At 34.5% G+C, this 25,673-nt stretch overlaps 1 protein-coding gene across 1 annotated transcript in view; it reads right to left on the bottom strand.

Moving 5' to 3' along the window:
* Positions 1-343: 343 nt before the first annotated feature.
* The window catches only part of LOC109052254 (signal-induced proliferation-associated 1-like protein 2), a 117,983-nt gene continuing 92,653 nt past the window's right edge, over positions 344-25,673 (bottom strand). The window contains exons 17-24 of the mRNA XM_042736140.1: positions 22,785-23,004; positions 14,050-14,181; positions 7,869-7,986; positions 7,668-7,790; positions 5,893-5,995; positions 2,117-2,219; positions 697-766; positions 344-599 (exon numbers count right to left, since the gene is read on the bottom strand). Of these exons, the coding sequence (XP_042592074.1) occupies positions 344-599; positions 697-766; positions 2,117-2,219; positions 5,893-5,995; positions 7,668-7,790; positions 7,869-7,986; positions 14,050-14,181; positions 22,785-23,004 (1,125 nt within the window). The remainder of the gene's footprint in view (positions 600-696; positions 767-2,116; positions 2,220-5,892; positions 5,996-7,667; positions 7,791-7,868; positions 7,987-14,049; positions 14,182-22,784; positions 23,005-25,673) is intronic.

The raw sequence follows: 25,673 nt of genomic DNA, 5'->3' as shown, positions 1-25,673 counted from the left end.
AAAAAAAAAAAGTGTCCTGGATTGAAACAACTCTTTGCATTGAACTAGCTTATAAATTGAGGTTTCCTACAGAAAACTCCGGTAATGGAAAACAGAACGGCAGATTATACTTCCATAAACCATCATTTGGACGGCATGCGATAGATCGATCATAAAACGGCTATTCTGGAGATTTCTGGAGATCATAAACAAAAATCTGGACACCAAAGGCTCGACTGGGCCACTTTAGCCATTGTTCAAACTCCTGCGGCTCCAAACCCACCCAGAAAAATGACCCCCATCAGAAGAGCCTCCAGCAGTTGGAGATCCCATCTGCCGCACTGGCAGAGACAGCAGACGCAGATTAAACATCTCCATTAAGCGAGACTCTCAGAGATCCACCTCGTGTCTGCTTCTGTGGCCGTGTTGTGTGAAGCCCAGCCGGTTTGGCAGCCCGGATTTGCCTTGAAACCATCCCAAAAAGCTCCAGAGAAGCAGCAGAGGCCATCAGCACAGATAATGAAGACAAAACACACAGACGCTCGGGTTTAGCTTCAGCACACACACGCATACGACCACAACCTCCGGCCAAGAGAGGAGAACCACTCTCTAATATGAGCCTGGAGCAAATTACCCACAAAACTGACACTTTCGCCAGATTCTGATCTGATTGGGTTCATGCAATTTCTATGAATTGAGGCTTGTGAGTTTGATCACCTTCTACAGTGAGCATCAGGAGAATCTGCAGATCTAGAGTGATTTTCCTCCACATGGAAGCACATCAGAGCTGTAAACAGTGTTTCACACAGACTTTTTAATGTTGCACATGCAGAACTGGCAGGAAACAGTGGATCACGCGTGCAAATGTTGATTATTGATTCACATGCTCAGGGGAGCGAAGACGTGCTCTGATTGAATAACTGAATAACTAAAACAAGATTAAAAAAATATTTTAACAGTCCAATTGTTTGTAATTAAAATTAACATTTTCAATAAGAAAAAAAATAAAAAAAGTCAAATAAAATAAAAAAATTAAGACAAAGTAAAACTGTTACTAAAAAATAAAATACTGAATTTAATTCATTCAATATTTCAATAATTTAATCAGAAAAATCCAATTAAAATAAATAAATCATTTTAAAAATAAAACCAAAAGACCTAAATTAATGATTCAGTGACAAATAATGACAAATTTAAATAAATCATTTTAAAATAAAACCGCTACTAAATAAAGCTGAACTATTTTTTGACAGTCCAACTGAATTGATGAAAAGCCCAAAATAAATGAAATCAAAAAAAAGTCTAATTAAAATAAATGATTACATTTCAAAATAAAACAAACAAAACACTTACTAAAAAGATTAAATATTGAATTAATGTATTAAATATTGTAATAATTGAATAAATAAATGTCATGCAGTCATTAACTGACATCAGCGAACAGTGAACATGTGAATATGTTGTTAAATTACAGAAATATTAAAATTCAAATCTCAGCCAGACCTAAATATTAAAAAAAGTTTGCGAATCCCTGTAGTAATGCAAAGAAAAGTTTTAGAAAGAATCCACCTCAAAATTCATTAACAAACATAAACTATAAACAAAAAAAAAACTTCAAAAAAAAACTTCCCCCAGACATTTAAAAGCTAGTGTATTTCAGCACAGAAAAGGCTAAATAGAGAGCAAACTGTTCTGAGTATTTCAGCACAGAAAAGGCTAAATAGAGAGCAAACTGTTCTGAGAGCGACTACTGCTAAAATAACATCACCGTGATATAAACACTAGCCTTTAATCAGAGTAGATGCCATTCTTAATTCAACATGAATGAAAGCGAGGTTATGAACAATGAAAATATATCTTGCCATAAACTTTTCATGAAACATGGCTGTATCTCGGCCAGACGGTCTGTCCCTCACAGTCTCGCTCTCATCCATGTCAAATAAACATGTCCAGTCTGATTAAGGTCAGTACGTTAACATCAGCGCTGCTTGTAATCCAGTCAGAAGCTACAGTAACAGTCTTGTGGGTGAACTTCATGAGGGAAAAAACCACATGCTGTTTGAATCACAATCTAGAGAGAGCGGCTCTAGCTGCCGTCTATATGAACACACGCCAACATGCATGGCATGCTTCTTACCCACAATCCTTTGCGGTGGAGTTGTGCACCACACCCGAACAGCTGCCGCTACCACAGGCTTTACAGAGGCAGGAAACTCATCAAGAAATATATGATCCTCATTCTAAAACAGAGCAACATACAAAATTAATATTTCAGTCAGAGAAGCAGCATCTGTTCTGCAGTCTGGATTTGCATCTGCAATCGGCATTTCTCCACTTATTTTATAGACATCTGTTGTAGAAACTGTTAGCAGATAGAGTTCATTAAAGCAATAGTTACCCAAAAATGAATATTATACTCACCCTCAGGCAATCCACAATGTAGAAGAGTTTGTTTCTTCATCAGATTTGGAGAAATGTAACATTGCATCAGTGTCTCAGCAATGGATGGTCTGTAGTGAATGGGTGCCGTCAGAATGAGAGTCCAAACAGCTGATAAAAACATCACAATAATCCACAGCCCTCCAGTCCTTCAGTTAACATCTTTACGCAAAAAAAGACAAAAGCTGCGTGTTTGTAAGAAACAAATCCGTCTGTTCTGGGAGTTTTTAAGGTTTCATAAGGTACTTTTAAATATAGCTTTTACAAATTCAAACTTGTGTTGTTGTGTTTTGTTTAAGATGCATGCAAGAACTAATGACATCACTGACACAATGGGGCATTTTCCCCAGTCATCTAAATCGCAAAAAAGTGCCCTAATTTACTTGAATCTACCCTACGTTTCTACTTGACAAGTAAAAATTTCACATACTGTTTTTTCTCTCCTCTTTGGAACTTAGTAGGCTAACAATGCTTTCATTGCATGAAAAAGATTAGTTATTATTAACTAAAACTGTTAAAAATGAATTTCACTCATTAAAATAAAGCTGAAATAACCTGAAATCTAAATATTAGATGAAAACAAACTTTAAATGAATTCATTCAAATATTTAAAGTGAACTATTAAACAAAAAATAAAACTGAAATTTAAAAAATAATAATATTTAAAATATTAATAAATACTAGTATATAAATAATACTAGATAAATAGATTGCCCTATAATTAGCAGATCAAATATGTTTGTGCTGACCACAACTAGAAAACTTCAAAAAAATTTTCAGGACTGGAATTTGAAAATTTCCTGCAACATTCCCATGCTTTGCGTGAGTGTGGGAATGCTGTGAGCCGATGAACCAGCCGTGTGTCACATATTGTCTCAAATACAGTCAGCTGTGACTCAACGAGCACTTCCTACATCTCACAATGTGTCACATCTCCACTTCCTGTCTGGCTCTGTGTACTGTAAATAGTGGGCTGTAAATGAGGCTTCAGCACTTTTCAGCGTGTTAGAGTGTGACGGTATCACAGTTTGATCCAGCTCACAACACATGTGGAGAACAGGAGCGCTTCCATGAATCCGTGTCATTCCGGCCTCCTGCGGATCCACTGGGAATGCTTGAGGACTGAATGTGTGTGTGTGTGTGTTGCTTTATTCCCCTCTTGTACCACTGCAATCCTGCGGTCGTCTCTGATGTTGGGAAGAGATTCCTGGCAGCTGGGATTTACAGTGCGTGTAAATGGAAAGTAGATTCTTTAATCATAATGTAATTTATGAGTTTGGCCTCTTTGAAGCTTTAACAATTTACATATAAAAACAGAAAGAAAAACATGCTAGATGCATCAACAGCAGTTTCTTTTAAGCAATAATTCACCTAGAAATCAAAATTCTGAATTGTAATCTTTAGGTGAATTATTCGTTTTATATCGGTTTGCAGAATGAACTACATCCATTTAATAGCCTCTCTCTCTCTCTCTCTCTCTCACACACACACACACACACACACACACACACCTTCAGCAGGCCCGTCTGTGGATGCTCAGATAAGTGTCCATTAAATATGAACTTATTCTAAGGCAGGTATTCCCAAAAGAGTCCTCGGGGGAATATGCTGCTTCCATAGCAACAAAAACCCATGGCAACAATAATTCTCTGCTGGTGCTGAACTGGAGAAAATGTCAGTGTCATCAGAAAGTCAATCAATTCACAGGAGGCTCAGAAAGAGGCAGATGTTTGCAGTGGACACCAATCTGAGCACCAAACATCCAACTCACACTTCATACCAAAATCACACCAAAAATAGCAAGAAATCACAATTAAACACATTTCCCCTACAAAGTCACATTACCGTAATGCAAATAATTATTGCATTATTATTATTACTATCATCATCATTCTTAAGTACATTTCCCCAACAAATTCACATTACCATAATGCAAAATACAAAATACAAATATTTAGCATTTCCATCTTAGCAAGAAAATAAAGACTATTTGTTTTTGAATTATTATCATTATTATTATTATCACATTTCTCCAACAAATTCACATTATCATAATGCAAATAATAAAATAAATATATTTTGCATTTTCATCTTATCTTGCAATAAAATAAAGACCATTTGTTTTTGCATTATTGTTATTATTACTACTACCTCTACTATTAATGAAAATTAAGCACCTTTCTGGATTTGAAAATGGATCTGGAATTTTGCATTTATATCTAACTTTGCAAGAAAATGACTATTTATTTGACATTATTATTATTGCCACATTAATATAATATTGCATTTTATTTTGCAAGAACTTTTGCATGTCTTTTTGCATTATTATTATTTCCCCTACAAATTTTCATTGCCATAAAACAAAATAAAAAAAAATAAAAGTAATGATCATTGTGCACACACACATGCGCGCACACGCACACGCACACACACAAACACAAACACACACACAGACACACATATATATTATAAATATATATACACCATACACATACACTTTTTTCCTAGGACCCGAAATATTAAGATGACCCTTTTTTCCTAGGACCCGAAATATTAAGATGACGCATCAGATTCATTTTACATACTACATTTATTAAAAAAAAAAAAAAGCAACCAATGTCCCATCTTACATGAAATTTACAGAGAAACACATTTGTAAAAGCATAGAAACCAACAATGTGTTATCTAGCAGCATCCAAATGTTGGAATGAGGGGAAAAAAAGACAAATCCTCAATATATCTATATTTCAGACACAGTTCTGGCAAAACCGTCACAGTATGGCCTTCTCACAGCCGTCCCTCCAGAAGCGGTTCATTTTAATAAAATAAACTAATTTAGGTGAAATGAGCTTAAATAACAGTGTTAAATACAAGACACTTGACTGGAGGTTCTGTACAGAGATGGACACAGAGTTTTGGCATGTGATCGCGGATTCGAGACGAGGCAGGAGCGGAAAGCCACGTGATGCACACACCTGCTTCATTTCGGCTTTTCTTTGAGGCACAATCTCAACATTTACAGCTTCACGAACTCTTCACATTGTGTTTGCTTGGAAAATCCATGACTCTTATTGCCAGAACTTGATGACTGTGCACAGAAATGATTCGAAAAGGTTCCGTTGACCCGCTGAACTTCAACGTTTGATTGCACCTTTCAATAACGGAGGCAGAGGATGAACCGTCTCGCCAAGTCTTGATGTGTTACATTCACAATCCACCTCCAGAAACATCGTTTAGTTGCTAATTGAGTACATTCTCCGTGCTAAACCTGCCTCCGTGTGTCTTCGCTGCTCATCTACACCAACACAAGTGGCTTCTTCAGTCCAGAATATACTTACATTCTACATCTGATTGAACTGCAGTGGGAGTCGGGCTTTGCTAGTGTAGGTCAATGGCGTGCAGTCCTGAAAGTCTCCAGTGGTTCTCTATCAAGGCTTCTTGTCGATGGTGTGGAAGAACCACTGACTTAACTACCTGAGCTGCACCCCACCCGCCCTCCTCCCCCACACCAAACTCATCCTGCCCCACCTCATGCACCTCAACCCCAACTACAGCATCGCCTTCCCTTCTCCTTTTCCTGTGCACAAAAGTGAAACAATGACCTCAGAATGTAGTGAACTTGCCGTTTTATGGTGCTCACTGTATGCTGTCATTATATGGAAACTATCAGCTTTGGATAAGCCTTGGATCGTGTGAGTAAGCAAGTAAACAAACTAATTAAAAACAAACAAAACAATAAAATACATGCAGTATAAAATAATTTGTCATTAATAAATAATTTTATTCTATTATATTGCAGTGTTTAAATTTTTTTATTGCACACCATTAACCTGAAGAGAAACACTATGGCTGTCAATATAATTGTGATTAAACTTAAAAAAGAAAAAGTTTCTTAACTTCAAAAAAAAAAAAAAAAATTTTTTTTAATGTTTTAAATAATTTTTAAAGTGATAATACTGTCAAATTCTGTAATATTGTGAAATAAGAAATTGATTATACTGTAATTTTAATTTATTCATTACATTTTTTCTTTTTTGTTATTTTTTAATTTTTGTATTTTTTTTTACATTATTTTTGAAAGTGGTGGTATTTTTAGATTCTGTAATATGGTGAAGGCGGTCATTTTGTCAAATTAAGTGGTAATATTGTCATTTTGGTATTTATTAAATTAAATTGTATTCTTTGCTATTTACTTTGAACAATTTTTGTAATGCTGTCAAATTCTGTAACAGTGTGAAAGCAATAATGTCAAATTAAAAAGTGTTAAAACTGACATTTTTATTTATTAATCTTATTTTGGATTATTTATTTTTAAAATTGTTTAAAATAATTTTTTTCAAACTCTAATATTTGTAAATGTGACAATGTTGTCAAATTAGAAACGGACAATACTGTCATTTTTTTACACTTTATTTCATTATTTTATGTATAGGTCTCAGAGGACTCATAACTCCTCTTTACGGAGTCATTGTACACCAGCTATACAAATATTGACCTGATGTGAACGCTTTAACATTATCAGCCATTACATCAGGTGTATCACGGGCTGTTGGAGTTATTTCTGCTGAGCTGAGTCATTTCAAATGGCAGGAAGCAGGATATTAAATTGAGGTGGCAATTCTGCATTCTGGTGCCCATTACAACACACTTTAACACATTGTTTGCCTATCATTCCCCTCAAAACCCAGCTGACGCACTTCCTCGCATTCACAAAACAGACAGAGTGAGACGTGGGGAAATGGGTCCTGTTAATGGGTAAAAACATCTAAAGTGGACTTAAAAAACTTGGCTATGGTTTTCCATCAGGATGGGAAAGTCCACCTTTTTCACACCATACTGTCAAACTGCAGCCGTCTTCAGATGACCTCCAAATGCTTTTATTAAAAATATATTTTTGCAAGAAAATTGACATTTTTTGCATTATTATTAGAAGCACATTTCCTCTACAAAATTTAATTTCCATAATGCAAAAAATTATAATAAAAGTAATTGTACAAATAAAAAAAATAAATAATAATAATTAAAAATTGCAATAAATATAACCCACAATTACCTATTATTATTATTATTATTTTTTTACCATAATATAATGCATTTAATTTTGCAAGAAATTCACCCTATTTTTACCCTAATTTACCCTATTTACCAAATTTACCAAGAATAAATAAATAAAATATATATCTCATTAACATAATACAGTAATGACCATCTTGTGGTTTAAAAAAAATTTCAAATCATGCTGGACCTACGAAACTTGGTTATGGTTTTCCATCAGGACGGGATAGTTTACCTTCTTCAAGTCGTACTGCAGCTGTCTCAGGATGACCTCCAGCTGGTTGACTTTGCCTGTCAGCGTGGCTGGAGACGTATCACTGAGGAGCGAGACAGAGCTGTTAGTCTGAGCATGAACACACACGGTGTATTGTGTGTGTGTTCGGTGTTAAACTCACCCGGCCTCCAGTGCGGCTCCCTCGGCGGCGGCCACGCGTCTGGTGAGCTCACGTGAGATCTGCAGCGCTTCGGCTCTCTGCATGTCCGTCATGGTGCAGAACGAGGCCACGCGCTGGTCTGGACACAAAGAAACACCAGACACACTCAGACCAGGACTGATATGATCACAAGGATACATACCCATCAAAACTACAGCAAACTCACGACTGCAACTTAATAATATCTGATGGCAGTATCTAATATAGTAATGTGATAATGTGTTAATAATAATCAGTCACACATTCTCATCGATCCTAATAGATTTATAAGTAATATTATTATGACAATTAAACACATTTTCCTTACTAATTATCAATGCCATAATGCAAAAAACACAAAGGAATATAATAAAACGATGCATCTAGATTTAATTTAGCAAGCAAATAAATTATTTTGAATTAATATTGTTATTATTAGCAAATGTCTGCTACAAATTCTCATCAAAATGCAAAATAAATACAAAATTTTTTTTTTTTTGAATTAATATTACAATAAAAATAAAAAACACATTACCACCACAAATATAAAAAACAAAAATGCAAAAAAAATAAATAAAATAAATTGCATTAAAAAAAAAAAAAAAAAAAAAAAAATAAAAAATTGCATTTGCATCTAATCTCACGAGAAAATATACATTTTTGCATTATTATTAGTAATAGTAGTAGTGCATTTCCACTACAAAGTCTCATTATCAAAATAAATGGTACAAATTGCATTTGCATTTAATTTAGAAAGAAAATAAACTATGTCTGCATTAATATTATAATTTTTATTATAAGCACATTTCTGCTACAAACTCTCATTTCCATACTGCAAAAATAAAAAAATGCATCTGCATTTAATTTATCAAGAAAACAGACTATTTTTTTCATAGCCTGTTTTCTGGCAGAATTAAATGCAAAGTTTTTTTGTTTGGTTTTTTTTTGCATTATGGTAATGGGAATTTGTAGGGGAAATGTGTATTGATTTGGGAGACACAATAAAACACAGTTCAGCTGTATTCACATTCTCATTGCTGTCGGTCATGAGGCCTTTCAGACATATGTCACATCTGATGAAACCCTTCACTGTTCAAAAAACAGGTTTTGTGCTGACCTCAGATCAATTTTTCATATCTAACGCAGGGTATGCAACCAGTTAATGTTTGTAATTAATAAAAAGAGTGAGACCATGTGTCTTGAAACTTGCATTAAAGAGCTGCGTGAATCTTAAAAACCATTAGTCATCTTAAGTCACACGTTGAGAGTTTAGCTTGAGTCACAGTGTGTTTATGAACATTTGTTCTGCATTTTCTAAACACTTCTTCTCTTCTTGTTGACTTCCATTCATGCTCGCTGATGCAAATGGAGGGCAAATATGCTGTGAGCTAAATTTATCTCTCAGTGTTTTTATGCAGTGTTATTCTGGGTCACAGCGAGATCCAGAAACAAGCATCTCCTCTAAAACTATAACTTTGTTTCCAAATATTGCATCAGTCTTTAAAGTGTATTTATGGTATGTGCAGCAGTTTGGGCTGGTTTTAGCAGTTAGTCTCATCATTTTTTAGAGTCACATCAGAACAACACTCAAAACACACAAAAAACCACACCACACAAAACACTTTCTCAAAAAACCTCCCACCAATGATTATTTGATGAGTTTGTTCACATGTAACGGAGTGAAAGAGCAAATCTGAAAGTGATTTTGATCAGTGATTGGTTTGTCCACACTGAAAGTTAAAATGCATGATATGACACACCATAAGACAATCAGAACAAATGTGTCCCTGGAGCACAAAAGCAGTCTTAAGTCTCTGGGGTATATTTGTAGCAATAGCCAAAAATACATTGTAAGGGTCAAAATTATCGATTTTTCTTTTATGGCAAAAATCATTAGGATATTAAATAAAGATCATCCACCAAGAAAATATTTAAAAAATCTACTACAAAAAATATATCAAAACTTAATTTTTGATTAGTAATATGCATTGCTAAGAATTCATTTGAACAACTTTACGGCGATTATATCAATATTTCAATTTTTTTGCACCCTCAGATTCCAGATTTTCAAATAGTTGTATCTCAGCCAAATATTGTGCTATCCTAAAAAACCATACATCAATGGAAAGCTTATTTATGCAGATTTCAGATGATTTGTACATCTCAATTTAAAAAAAAATGTACCCTCTTGACTGGTTTTGTGGTCCAGGGTCACATATTTAATGTTTAATGCAAAGTTACGTGCAACTGGATTTTGGACCAGTGAGAGGTCATTGTGGGTGTGGCTACCCAGCACAACTGGCATTTACACATTTAGTAGATGCTTTTATCCAAAGTGACTTACATAAGAGGAACAAAACAACAAAACAAAATACAAACAGTATTCCTAATACACAAAAAATAGAATCCAATAAACCATCAAATACACTCTCAGTATATATATAAACAGCTGTTTTTTTACTACTGTGCAGATGTTTTGAACAATCAAGGGTTTGTGTCATCAGATGCGACATATGGGTGAAAGGCCTTATGACAGACAGCAATAATAATGAGCTGGACTGTGTTTTGTAGCATCTCTCAGATCAATGCACTTACTCTCATTACACCATATGGAGACACAGACGCTGCTGTGGAAATGATGCGCGTGCTTTTCAGCAGAACATAAAGAGTTTAATTTACGATCATCCCTCTGAAGATTCCTCCATGTGTGTTTCTGATCAAACTGGTAGTACTTCACTAAAAACATGACAATAAAAGCTCTGTGTTTCTCTGATAGCGGCTGCTCAGAGCTCAAATCATAAAACACAAGACCACCACATGAAAGTGGAGCTTGTTTCTTCACAGAAATCAAGATGAAGTGTTAGTAATTACACACTAGAGCTCTGCTGTGTCTGGCCATATTAATAGACATGCATTCTGGGACTTAATGCTCAGCATGCAACAGATTCCAATCAAAAATAAATATAGCTTATATTTTATTTTAAAAAAGTTTAATATTTTGTTAATAAGTAATTATTCAAGTTAGCATCAATATAAAATATTATGAACTATATAGATTTGATTGTTGAAGTCTCTCATATTTCAGCCTAAAATGAAAACTACAAAAAAACTAAGAAATAAATACATTTAAAAAAATAAAATGAATAAAGTCTTTTTTTCATAATGTTTTTTCCACTATTTTCATACCAATTAAGTACATCTATAAAATAAGTACAATTCCCTTATATGTGTGTGTCTCTCTCTCCTCTCCTCCTCTCTCTGTTCTCTCTCTCCTCTCTCTCTCTCTCTCCTCTCCTCTCTCTCTCTCTCTTCTCTCTCTCTCTCTCTCTCTCTCTCTCGCTCTCTCTCTCTCTCTCTCTCTCTCTCTCTCTCTCTATATCTCTATATATATATATTAGAATCACTATTAAAAATTATGACAATTACAAACATATTTACAGGATCCAGATACATTGACGTAATGAAGATTTGTGTTTAATTGGCATGAGAATAATGCAAATCACAAACCAACGCATCTTAATGGTCCTAAAATTTAATGGCTTTATTTCGCAACTATAATCTAATTTCTCTTTTGATTTTAAGGTAAAACACAACCTAGACTTGATTTCATGATTCACAGTGTTCTTCAGTCGATGCAATGACAAGATGATAACAGTATATAGGTTTAAAACAATCCATTTATGCATTAATCTCATGAAATTGATCCTAGAGCATCGAACACCTTAAAATAAGAATAACATTTATAAAACAACCACTAAAGCTGCTCACAAACATCAGCTCGAGGCCGTGTCCTCCACTACAGCAGTGAAAAACAGCTTAAATGACTGAATGAAGACTGAAGCCATTAACCAAATGATGATGGCCTTCTTACTAATCCATTTAGAGAAGGACAGGAGGATGAGTGCTGGACAAATTACCCAGCATGCCGGCTGAGTGTTTAATTGCAGGTGGATTCAGAGTATCTGCACTCAGATATTTAGGCCTGAATTTAAGATTTATGTATGTAACTTGCATATAAAATTTCCATCTATTTGGATTACACTGTTGTAACATAAATAACTAATAAACTTCATACATAAATGAAATGGGTAAACAAACAGGCAGGATTTCTGTTATAATACTGATTATAATAACACAATAACAAGGTTGCTATTTTCATTGCATTTGCATCTACATTCATCAGTGCATTTATTACAATATGTTAATTGTGAAAACAACTTACATTTATAAAAAGTATGAACATGGTTAAAATACGGCTAGCTGTGAAACAAGCAATGTCAAATTAATTAAAATGCATGAGACTGAAAACAATTTGATGATAAATATATAAACCTTGTTATTGTGCATTTATATACATAAAATATCAATGTATGTATATTAATACAAAAATATAAATATACATTACATATAATTATTATAATTAATAATAGCAATAATAATAATAACAATAATATCAATAAACAATATTAACATTATTGCATTAGGAGGCAAAATATCATACTAAGTGTCATTATTAATTATTTGCATCTATTGTATATGCTTCAGATCAACATAAATATGCTCACCGTTAAAAAATAATTAATAAAAATTACATCATTATTATAATTACATTGTATATATATATATATATATATAATATATACCACACACACACAAAATTAATATCTAAGAATATAACTATATTTTATATAACACATATAACAACCTAAATATATTATAAATAATGATTACAATTAATACTACTACTACTTGTTTTCACTATTGTTTTTATTAATTTTAATCATAATAACAATAAATAATAATAATATTGCATTAGACCTGAAAATATCAAAGTGTCATTATCAACTATTTGTTTGATTTTATTCAAATCATATTCAAAATGCATTCATTAAAATAGCTTAGAATAAGCATACATCTGTTCAATGTGAATTTTTATTTATTTATTTATTTAGTCAAGAAGTAGTGGTCGACCAATATATCCCCAAGGCTGATATAACAGCCAATATTTGGCATTTTTCAAATTTTTCGGCTGATAAGTTTTTCTGTTTGGCCAATGCGTTCGAGGCGGGACTTTGTGACGGCTGTGCACAATGCTCCAAATCTCACTCTTGTTCGCTGTCGTCGTTCAGTTCTGTCTAATATAGATAAGTCTGTCTAACAATTAGATAGAACTGTTAAACAAAGTAATTTAAATGTATACAAAAAGTACTATAATGATTGCTTTAATATTATTAGTAATAGAAAGGCAAACATTATAATACTTTCAGCAAATATGCATTTATATCATTTAAACAAATCTTTGAATGACTAATGAACATTTAATTTCACAAACCTTGCAGACTTAGTCGAATCTAGTTGAGATCTTGTGAAGTGTGTGTGTGTATCCTGCATGATCGCGTGTTCTCTGTGTTACGGTCGGTCCGTGTGAATTGAGCTGACAACAGGAGAGTTCAGATTCACTGGAGACGCGCGATCGACAAACTTTAAACTCGTGATTTCAAATTATGCTGCACTTTATGCATTTGCCCACTGTAATATTCATGACATTTTTTTATTGCGTGCTGTATGTAAAATAAGCATTACCTTGGCTTTATCTGAAAGAATAAAAGAAAGATTCCCAATGCACACAAACTTTTTTATTAAGATTTTTATTCAATATTTATTTGTGAAAAAATGCTTTGTCTTCTAAAGTATACGTATGTTTATTTTACACAATTATTTTTAATCCATTTTCAAATGATTGCACATTTCTTAAATATTAATTAAAATAAATAAAATTATATCGGCTTTATATCGGCCACCCTGCTTCCCATTTCGGCATCGGCTGTGAAAAAAACAATATCGGTCGACCACTATTAAGAAGTATGAATGGTTAAAAATGTGGCTGTGGAACATGCAATATTCAATTAGTCAGTGCATTAGATTGAAACAAACTGGATGTATTGATGAAATATATAAAGCTGGTTATTGTGTATTTAAAACACATTCAGTATATTAGTGCAGTTACAGCAATCTGATTTGTTTCATTTATACGTGACTGACGAATATGCCTCACATTAAGTTTAATAGTGTGTTAAAACTTTGTCATCCAAATGCATGGGAATTTTATGTGCAATTCAAATACACTAAAGGTTATGCCGCATTTCAGCGCTTCTGCACCCACCTTCAAAGGCTCTGGCGGCGTCGACGAGGTGAGACCAGTCCAGGCCCGTGGCGGTGTCTGGCAGAGGCATGAGACCCGGGTCGCTGAACTTCGAGCGGTCAGCGAGCGAGCCGTCAGAGAACCAGAACTCATCTGAAGAGAGACACAGAGAGACAGATCAGTGACACCAATCCACCGTCAAACCACTGCTGAGCTTCCCCTGGGTTTGTACAGACAGCAGAAACACAGTTAGAGCTCAAATCAGTCCATCTGTCGGGAGGTCAGGAGGTCTCTGTAATGAAGGCAGTGGGAGAAAGAGAGGTTAAATCGGTCACCTGCATAATGGTTCCTTTCACAAGATCCCAAAGACTTCATCCTCCAACACAACGGATAGCAGAATGAGAGCAAGATCACAGCATTCATCTAAGATCTGCTCTCTAGGAGAAAATGTGGATGACAGACTAGCCCACACACAAACATTATCTCTTCTGCTCACTGAGGCTGCATTTATTTGATAAAAAATCTAGTAAAATCGTGAAATGTTTTTGCTGTTTTCTATGTGATTATATTGTAAAATGTAATTTATTTCTGTGATCAAAGCTGTATTTTTTTTTAGCACCATTACTCCAGTCTTCAGAGTCACATGATCTTCAGAAATCATTCTAATATGATGATTTGCTGCTCAAGAAACATTTCTGTTATCATCAATGTTGGAAACAGTTGTGCTGCCCAATATTTCTGTGGAAACCGTGAAACATTTTAATTTTCAGGATTCTTTGATTAATAAAAGTTCAAAAGATCAGCATTTATTTGAAATAGAAATCTTTTGTAACATTAGAAATGTCTTTATCGCTACTTTTGATCAATTAATGCGTCCTTGCTAAATAAAAGCATTAATTTCTTTAAAAGAAATCATGCTGACCCCCAAGTTTTTAATGAATGTATACATAAATGTACACATTTAAACTTTACATTTAGAAAATTATGTTTTACTATGTACTTAATTATTGCACATATTTTAGTATTATAATAATTTATATTGTTAGGAACACAATTATTACATTATTATTATTAGACAAAATTATAGGACATAGTATATTTATAATAACACTGTATATAGTATATAATAATATATATGTGTTATATTATTTATAATTTTTCTAAATATTTACAAGATCTCATAATATTAGTAACATTATATTATTAGTAATATACAGTCAGTTCTATATATATTTGGAAACAGGTACAATTTTTATCATTTTAGCTGCTGACCAAAACATATTCAAGTTACAGTTATATAATGAATATGGACTGAAAGTGCACACTCTGAGCTTTAATTTGAGGGTACTCTCATCACAACTAGAGGAATGATTAAGGAATCACAGCTCTTTAATATGTACCTACTACCTCCCCAATTTTACAAGGGACCATAAGTAATTGGACAATTGACTCAAAAGCTGTTTCAGGGACAGATGTGGGCTATTCCTTCGTTATTCCTACATCAATTAAGCAGGTAAAAGGTCTGGAGTTGATTCTAAGTGTGCCATTTGCATTTGGAAGAACTCTGAACCCACATCATGCAGTCAAAGGAGCTCTCCATACAAGAGAAACAGACAATTGTTAGGCTTCTAAAAAAGAAAAAAATTCCATCAGAGAGAGAGCAGGAACATCAGGAGCGGCCAAATCAACAGTTTGGATTTTCAACTAAATATAATGCTTACGTGCGAACCTGTGAAATAAGTCTTTTTATGCACTATCATGATGTTGGACAGCCGTCCCATCAGCAGATGAAGTCTAAACGCTGTCATGTTTGGGTTCAATAGCGGAGCTGCAGCCGTCAGGAGCTCCTAAACATGGCCTCATTTTTCAATCAATTGCGTGCGTCCAAACCTCTCATTGTGCATCTCTCTCTCGCCTGATAGACAGGATATGCCATAAACATTTCCATCTCACAAAGAACTGGCTCTGAGAATGATGTGAGGGAAAACACTGGAGGTAAATGTGCCTCTCTCTCTCTGTCTGAGCCTCAGAGGGACACAATCTGTCAAATTAGAGCATTCACTAGATGAGCAGGGTGAGGAAAAAAATCAGCAAACTGCTATCTGTCGAAACAATCAGAAATTTATTACGCGTGACAGCAATCAGCCTTCTCAGGCCACTCGAAAAACCAGCTATAAATGAATCAGCTCTCACACTCGGATTAAAACTGCTAAATGTGTTCATATTACACATCCTTGAAATCAAATGGGATATGATTGTTTGTGTTAGTTGTGCCTTTATGTGTCACATATTTCACGTGTCACTTGCAGCACATCTAGAGAAGGTTTACCCCACTACAGACAACCGGTGACAGGTGAATATCTTAAACTAGGGTACATACTGTGCACCCAAACCATATTTGGAGACTTACACACTTAATCTGATAAAAAAAATGTTATTATAATTAAAATTAATTGTAATATTTATATTATTGTTATTGTTTCCTACTATTATTATTAACAAAATAATAATAATAACACAATAATTAATTAATACAATTATATAAAAAATAAAACAAGTAATTGAATTAATTAATATTAAATTTAAATAAATACAATAGAAAAATATACATATATTTTATATATTAAAAAAATAACAAATGAAACATCATCATCATCATAATAAATAACAATAATAAATACTATTCCATTAGAACTTAAGTCACCCTTAAAAATCTGACAATAAACACAAAAAAAACAAAAAAAATTATATTATTGTTAAAATGTTTCCCTTAAAAATCTGATAATAAACATTATTATAACAATAATATTTATATTATTGTTAAAATGTTTCCTCCTCGCAATAAAATATATTTGTATTTTAGATTTATAATAATAATAATAATAATTATTAGTAGTAGTATTAATAATAGAATAATAATAAGTAGTAATAATATTATATATTATTATTATTTATATAACAATATATACTAATATATAATATTTATAAAAAATAAAATGGTATAAAATATTTTTTATATAAATAATAATGCATTAGACCTCTGGCTTTTTTAGATGTTTTTTGTCAAAGTCTACAAAATATCAAACCAAGTGTCATTCATTAAAAAATAATAGCACAAACACAATTTTCAATGAAAATCTTTTCAAGTAATACAATCGGAGTTGGTTAGTTTTTTAATAAAACAATGCCTCTGGCATGAATCCAGAGTGTTGTATTCTGTCATTATTAGCTACAATAAACATGTCAAGAGTTTAAATAAACTTAACTTTAAGTTGACATGTCATACAGTAGTAGATGATTGTTTAGGTCAGTGCACACTATATTGTTTCTTGTGGCAATGCTGAAAATGCAACACACATTCACTAAAAATCAAGCAAAAACACCAATATGATGAGTTAGTTTAGAAAAACAGAAAAAGTCCAGCAGCATCTCAGTAGATACAGACTCATAGTTTGATATTTTGTTATCTAATACAATAACATTCAGACATGTATACAGTCAGGTCCATACATACTGTATTTGGACACTGACACAATTTTCAAAATTAGGGATCTGTATGCCACCAGAACAGAATTTATAAATAAAACAATCAAGATGAGATCGAAGTGCACACTTTAAGCTTTAATTCAAGGGGTTGAACAAAAAATATAACATAACCATTTTAATACACAGTCCTTCAATTTTCAGGGGCTCAAATGTAATTGAACAAATAAATATAATCATAAATAAAATGTTCATTTTTAATATTTTGTTAAGAATCCTTTGCAGGCGATAACTGCCTTAATCTGGAGCTCATGGACATCAACAGAGACTGGGTTTCTTCTTTGTGATGCTTTACTGCAGCTGATTTCGGTTGACGTTTGTTTGTGGCTCTTTCTGCCTTTAGTTTTGTCTTCAGCGAGTGCAATGCAGCTCAATTGGTTTGAGATCAGGAGACTGACACATGGCCTTTGCAGAATATTTAATTTTTTTTTACCTTCAAAAACTCCTGGATTGCTTTTGCTGTATGTTTTGGGTCATCATCCAGTTGTACTATGAAGCGCCGTCCAATCAACTTTACTGCATTTGACTGAATCTGTGCATAAAGTATATCTAAACACCAGTAACCCAGTGCTACCTGAATCTGTCTTCTGTCTCATCATCACTAAACACCAGTAACCCAGTGCTACTGGAAGCCATGCTCCTCCATCACACCGCTCCATGTTTCACAGATGATGTTGTGTGCTTTGGATCATGAGCTGTTCGAAGCCTCTCCATACTTCTTTCCTTTTTTAGATGTTTTTTGTCAAAGTCTAATCTGGCCTTGTTTGCACCTTGTGGTGAAGCCTCTGCTCTGGCTTTTTTAGATGTTTTTTGTCAAAGTCTAATCTGGCCTTGTTTGCACCTTGTGGTGAAGCCTCTGTATTTGCTCTGGTGAAGTCTTCTCTTGATTGTAGACTTTGACAGAGACACGTCTGCCTCCTGGAGAGTGTTCTTCTCTTGGATGGATGTTGTGAAAAGGTGCTTCTTTACCATGGAGAGGATTCTCTGATCATCCAGCACTGTTGTCCTCCATGGACGTCCAGGTCTTTTTATGTTTCTGAGCCCAAAAGTTCCTTCTCTCTCTCTCCTCAAAGATGTGGGTTCAGAGTTCTTCCAAATGCAAATGGCACACTTAGAATCAACTCCAGTTCTTTTGTTTTTTTGAAGCCAAAAAAAACTCCATACCTCTTACATGCATAATCTACTTAGAATTAATGATGTGGGTTCAGAGTTCTTCCAAATGCAAATGGCAATCTTAGAATCATCTCCAGACCTTTTACCTGCTTAATTGATGTAGAAATAACGAAGAAAAAACACACATCTTTCAACTAATGTAACTAAGAGTCAACTGTCCAATTACCCTTGTAAAATTGGGTAGGTAGTAGGTACATATTAAAGAGCTGTGATTCCTTAATCATTCCTCCAGTTGTGATGAGAGTAAACCTCATTCACTTTCAGTCCATATTCATTATATAACTGTAACTTGAATATGTTTTGGTCAGCAGCTAAAATAATAAAAATTGTGCCTGTGTCCACATATAGGTGCATCTCAATAAATTAGAATGTCGTGGAAAAGTTCATTTATTTTAGTAATAGACCTGAACTCCATAGAGATGTCTATTAAATAAATTAAATGCCGCACACAGACTGAAGTAGTTTAAGTCTTTGGTTCTTTTAATTGTGATAATTTTGGCTCACATTTAACAAAAAACCCACCAATTCACTATCTCAACAAATTAGAATATGGTGACATGCCAATCAGCTAATCAACTCAAAACACCTGCAAAGGTTTCCTGAGCCTTCAAAATGGTCTCTCAGTTTGGTTCACTAGGCTACACAATCATGGGGAAGACTGCTGATCTGACAGCTGTCCAGAAGACAATCATTGACACCCTTCACAAGGAGGGTAAGCCACAAACATTCATTGCCAAAGAAGATGGCTGTTCACAGAGTGCTGCATCCAAGCATGTTAACAAAAAGTTGAGTGGAAGGAAAAAGTGTGGAAGAAAATGATGCAAAACCAACAGAGAGAACCGCAGCCTTATGAGGATTGTCAAGCAAAATCCATTCAAGAATTTTAGTGAACTTCACAAGGAATGAACTGAGACTGGGGTCAAAGGCATCAAGAGCCACCACACACAGACGTGTCGAGGAATTTGGCTACAGTTGTCGTATTCCTCTTGATAAGCCACTCCTGAACCACAGACAACATCAGAGGCATCTTACCGAGCTAAGAAGAAGAAGAACTAGACTGTTGCCCAGTGGTCCAAAGTCCTCTTTTCAGATGAGAGCAAGTTTTGTATTACATTTGGAAACCAAGGACCTAAAGTCTGGAGGAAGGGTGGAGAAGCTCATAGCCCAAGCTGCTTGAAGTCCAGTGTTAAGTTTCCACTGTCTGTGATGTTTGGGGGTGCAATGTCATCTCCTGGTGTTGGTCCATTGTGAGTTTTTTGAAAACCAAAGTCACTGCACCCTGTTTACCAAGACATTTTGGAGCACTTCATGCTTCCTTCTGCTGACCAGCTTTTTGAAGATGCTGATTTCATTTTCCAGCAGGATTTGGCACCTGCCCACACTGCCAAAAGCACCAAAAGTTGGTTAAATGACCATGTGTCAGCAAACTCATCAGGGTCCAGCAAACATCACCAGACCTTGTCAAGAGGAAAAAAATGAGAAACAAGAGACCAAAAAATGCAGATGAGCTGAAGGCCACTGTCAAAGAAACCTGGGCTTCCATACCATCTCAGCAGTGCCACAAACTGATCACCTCCATGCCACGCCGAATTGAGACAGTAATTAAAGCAAAGGTTGCCCCTACCAAGTATTGAGTATATGTACAGTAAATTAACATACTTACCAGAAGGCCAACAATTCACTAAAAATGTTTGTTTTATTGGTCTTATGAAGTATTCTAATTTGTTGAGATAGTGAATTGGTGGGTTTTTGTTAAATGTGAGCCAAAATCATCACAATTAAAAGAACCAAAGACTTAAACTGCTTCAGTCTGTGTGCATGAATTTATTTAATACATGAGTTTCACAATTTGAGTTGAATTACTGAAATAAATGAACTTCTCCACGACATTCTAATTTATTGAGATGCACCTGTATATATATGGACCTAACTGTAAGTGTGGCTTAAGTTTCCAAAACGCCTTCCCATCAGCAATGCTGTAAAAACACAGATCTTGACAGCTGTGAGGGGAAGTGGCTGTGACAGGTGTCTTCTCTGTGCACTTTAGCCATGACATTTTCTTCTTCCTGCTTTTTAATTAAGGACGCCATATAAAAGGAGTCATGCTGAGTTGTGTGTCACACACATTCCTGATGGAGGTGTAAGTGCCTCTCTGGACAGAAATCCTCCTGTCTGTCTGACTGCATGAGGCCGAAACGCACTGAATGTGACGAGAGCGTTTACAGATGACAGCTGCTGCTGCTAATGCATGCCGCTCTTCATATGGATAGAACTCTAACAGCAATTACTCCCCAGCATGCTGTTTCAAACCTATATGGTTTTTCTTCAACACACAAGAAGTAATATAGCAACCGATGGATGTCAAGATCTGAATCTGTCCATTAATGCATCTGTGAAATCTCATATCTGCGCATGCTCAGACTTGCTGTGTGAAGTCTGACATCAATGATGCAAGAGAGTCTCTTGTCTCTCAGTAAACAACTGCTAAGTGATAAGTTAGATATGTAAAAGCATGCAATGCGATTTGAGAGCTACGGTGGAAGGATTTAAAGACTTAAACTATGCTACGGTTCAAAAAGTTTGGGGTCAGTAGAATTTTTTTTAAAGAAATAAATAATTTCCCACTTCATTCAGTATATTGGATGAGCTTTGTGCTTGGCCAGAAAAATGATAAAAGAAAGAGAAGGCAAAAACAAATGATTTAGCACTTTGTTAACAGTTATTGTACAAAACACAAAAGCTGTGCAGCCTTTGAACTAACAATACAGATGGATGGATAGATAGATAAAACGATACAATGATAGATAGAAAGAATGGTAGATAGATACAGATGAATTGATAGAACAATAGAATGAATGACAGAACGACAGAACAATAGAACGATAGAACGATAGAACGATAGATAGATAAATAGATAGACAGACAGAAAGACGGATGGATGGACGGACGGACGGACGAACGGATGGATGGATAGATATATATGAATAGACAGAACAATAGAATGAATGACAGAACAACAGAACAATAGACAGACAGACAGACAGACAGACAGACAGACAGACAGACAGATAGATAGATAGATAGATAGATAGATAGATAGAACATTAGAACAATAGACAGACAGACAGACAGACAGACAGACAGACAGACAGACAGACAGACAGACAGACAGACAGACAGATAGATAGATAGATAGATAGATAGATAGATAGATAGATAGATAGATAGATAGAACAATAGAATGAATGACAGAACAACAGAACAATAGACAGACAGACAGACAGACAGACAGACAGATACATAGATTGATGGACAGATGGACAGACTGAAAGACGGACAGACAGACAGACGGAAAGACGGACAGACAGACAGACAGACAGACAGATAGACAGACAGACAGACAAATAGACAGACAGATAGATAGATAGATAGATAGATAGATATAAAAGACAGACAGACAAGACAGACAGACAGACAGACAGATAGATAGACAAAAAAAAATATACATAAAAAATACATACAGAAGAAAGTACATACAGAAAAAAAAAAAAATAGACATATAAAAAAGTAGATAGATAGATAGATAAAATGGACAGACGGAAAGACGGACAGACAGACAGACAGACAGACAGACAGACAGATAGATAGATAGATAGATAGATAGATAGATAGACAGATAGATAGATGGACAGACGGAACAGACGGAAAGACAGACGGACGGACGGACGGGACGGACGGACGACGGACGGTACGGACAGACAGACAGACAGATAGATAGATAGATAGATAAATGGACAGACGGAAAAACGACGGACAGACAGACAGACAGACAGATAGATAGATAGATAGATAGATAGATAGATAGATAAATAGACAGAGAGAAAGACAGACAGACAGACAGACAGACAGACAGACAGACAGACAGACAGACAGACAGACAGACAGACAGACAGACACGATAGACAGACAGATAGATAGATAGATAGATAGATAGATAGATAGATAGATAGATAGATAGATAGATAGATAGATAGACTCACTCTTGAGGTTGGATGCGGGCTGGCTGAGGCTGATGCGAGGGGGTAGGGTGCAGTGGTAGGGTGGAGTGCTGCTGAACAGGATGTCGTTGGGCAGGGCTTGATCCAGCATGGAGCTCCGTGAGCTGGCATAGGACGAGCCCTTCCTGTTACTGCACACGCTCTCGTCCGAGAGAGTCCGGTACAGCGACCGCCGCGGGGACAGGCTGCCCGCCGCAGACGCCTGACAGGAAACACAACCACAATCACAGATAATCGACTTAACACCAGAAAATCTACATTTTAATTTATTTGCTTGCTAATCAAACACATAGACATAAACGTGCAATCAAAGTCTCAGAATAATCCCAGTGTTTTCCTATCTTTCCCAGCAGGACAAGGTTAGTAGGTTTGTTTTGGACTGAATGAAGGGAAAATCCTCACAATCTTGTGTCGTTAAACAGCAGGATGCTATAAATAAAGCCTGCTCTTTATCTGCACTGCTTGAGGAACAGACAGAGAGTTGCTGTTCTTCCGCTTGTGACTAAAGCAGAGCCGTATTTGGTCAGCTGCATGAGAGGGGTAAGTGCGGCCCCGGGGCCCACGCATCAGACAGAGTCACATGTTCAATATACAGTACATACTAGCAAGTTCTTCTGAAGGCATCTGCTTGTCCAAGTGTTCCTGTAGCTGAAAACAGAAAAGCATGGCACTAGCAATGCCAAGGTTGTGGGCTTCATTCCCAGAGAATGCATGAACTGATAAAATAAATGCAAATCAACAGTAAAAACACATAAAAAAAAAATAAAAATAAACTAAAAAAAATATAATAAAAAAATATTATAATAAAATTATTATTAAAAAACAATATAAAAACAATATACACTATGGTTCAAAAGTTTGCAGTATATGTTTTTTTTTTTAAAGAAATAAATGTTTATTTAGCAAATATACATTAAATTGATCAAAAGTTACAGTAAAGGCATTTATAATGTTATTAAAGATTCCTATTTCAAATAAATGCTGTTGAACTATTCTATTCTAATCAAATCTTTCAAGAATAAATAAAAATAAAAACAACCACATTTTCCACATAAATATATAAAAGCACAACTATCATCAAATCCAGAAATAAAAAACAATCAAAAAATGTTTATTGAGCAGCAAATCAGCATATTAGAATGATTTCTGAAGATCATGTGACACTGAAGACTGGAGTAATGATGCTGAAAATTAAGATTTGATCGCAGAAATAAATTACAATTTAACATATATTCACATACAAAACTATTTATTTTAAATTGAAATAATATTTCACAATTTTACTGTATTTTTTAACAAATAAACACACTCTTGGTGAGCATAATAGACTTGTTTTAAAACATTTAAAAATCTTAATTACACACTGCCTTAAGTTGGCGCCAAGATAAGGAGCTCACTATGTTTTGGACAGACTTATAGTCTTACATATCAAAGATATCTCTCAAAGGGCATGAGGACAAAGTTAAACACGTACCCATGAGCTAAACTGTGCCAAAGCTATTTAGATATATTGTATATGTTTTCCATTCAGAGCGTGAGCCAGAGGAAGTTGGTTCATTCCCAGGCGGAGCTGCTTGATCCTGTTCATTTTATTTATAGCACACAATACGTCTTCCACTATTTGAAACATGATCAAAAATGTCAGTTTGTTGAATTGCCATCACTGCAGGGAAAGCAGACGTCATGGCTCACGGGATTCAGCAGAGCTAAACGCCTCCGGGCTCAAAGCGGCCCTCTGTTTTCACTTCCTTTAGACCAGGATCCCACTCAAATCCCATCGCTCAACCATGAACCAGCCTCAGTGAGCTCTCTCTCTCTCTCTGGCCTCTTGCACACACGCAACTTGATAAGACTAGATCTGGTCTGGTCCTCTCACCATTAAAGTAAAACGAGAGCAGACTTTAGTCCGGCTCATGTGTAACGTCACTGCAAATAAAGGCAGTCTGAGATATTATTAACTCACTGTTGTAATGGTGTTACCAGAATACATTATCAGTCAAAGTTTTTTTAAATGCTTTTGATATTCTGGTCAATTATCTGATATCCAGGTCTCTGGTTTCTTGGGTTCCTCATTTAATGCTTTATATATATATATATATATATATATATATATATATATATATATATATAATATTGCAAGATTAAAAATAGTCCTGCAATGTGATAAATGTATTTTTAAAAGTGCAAATATTCCTCTCAATTAATATAAATAATTATAAACAAGTATACATATTAATATAAATATTAATATTGATAAATGAAAAAAAAAAAACTAATAATTATATCCTAAAATGAACAATTACAAAAAGTATTTTAAAAATAAAAACAATTAAAATAAAATAAAATATTAATTTATTTATCTGCATTTTGTGTGATTATTAATGAACCAGTGTTATTTTAGTATTATTTATATACTATTATAGATTTAGTTATAGCTTTTATATATATATTTCGATTTCCAACTTGTGTTTTTTAACTCTTATTTATTTTTTATTTTTTTGGTTTTTACTAATTAGGATTTCTTTATTTTCATTTCAGTTTTAGTTTGTCTATTTCCATTACATACCAGTTGATAATTCTAGTCCTTCAAACTAAACTTATTTCAGTTATCTGCCAAGTCAACATTTCAACGTTTTGAAGTTTTCCATCTAATATTTATATTTTATTTTAGATGATTTCAATTAACAAAAATGTTTTCAATAGTTTTCTTTTAGTTAACAATATTAACCCTGCTGTGAATATTTAAAATTATTTTTTTAAATATATAATATTAAAATAGAAAGCTATTTTAAAATTGCAACAATATATCCCAATATTTACTGTAATTCTGTTTTAAAAAAATGCAGTCTTGGTGAGCAGAAGAACAACAAT

This window comes from Cyprinus carpio, chromosome B13, assembly GCF_018340385.1.
Source record: "Cyprinus carpio isolate SPL01 chromosome B13, ASM1834038v1, whole genome shotgun sequence".
NCBI lineage: Eukaryota > Metazoa > Chordata > Actinopteri > Cypriniformes > Cyprinidae > Cyprinus > Cyprinus carpio.
This window is presented reverse-complemented; position numbering and strand designations above follow the sequence as displayed.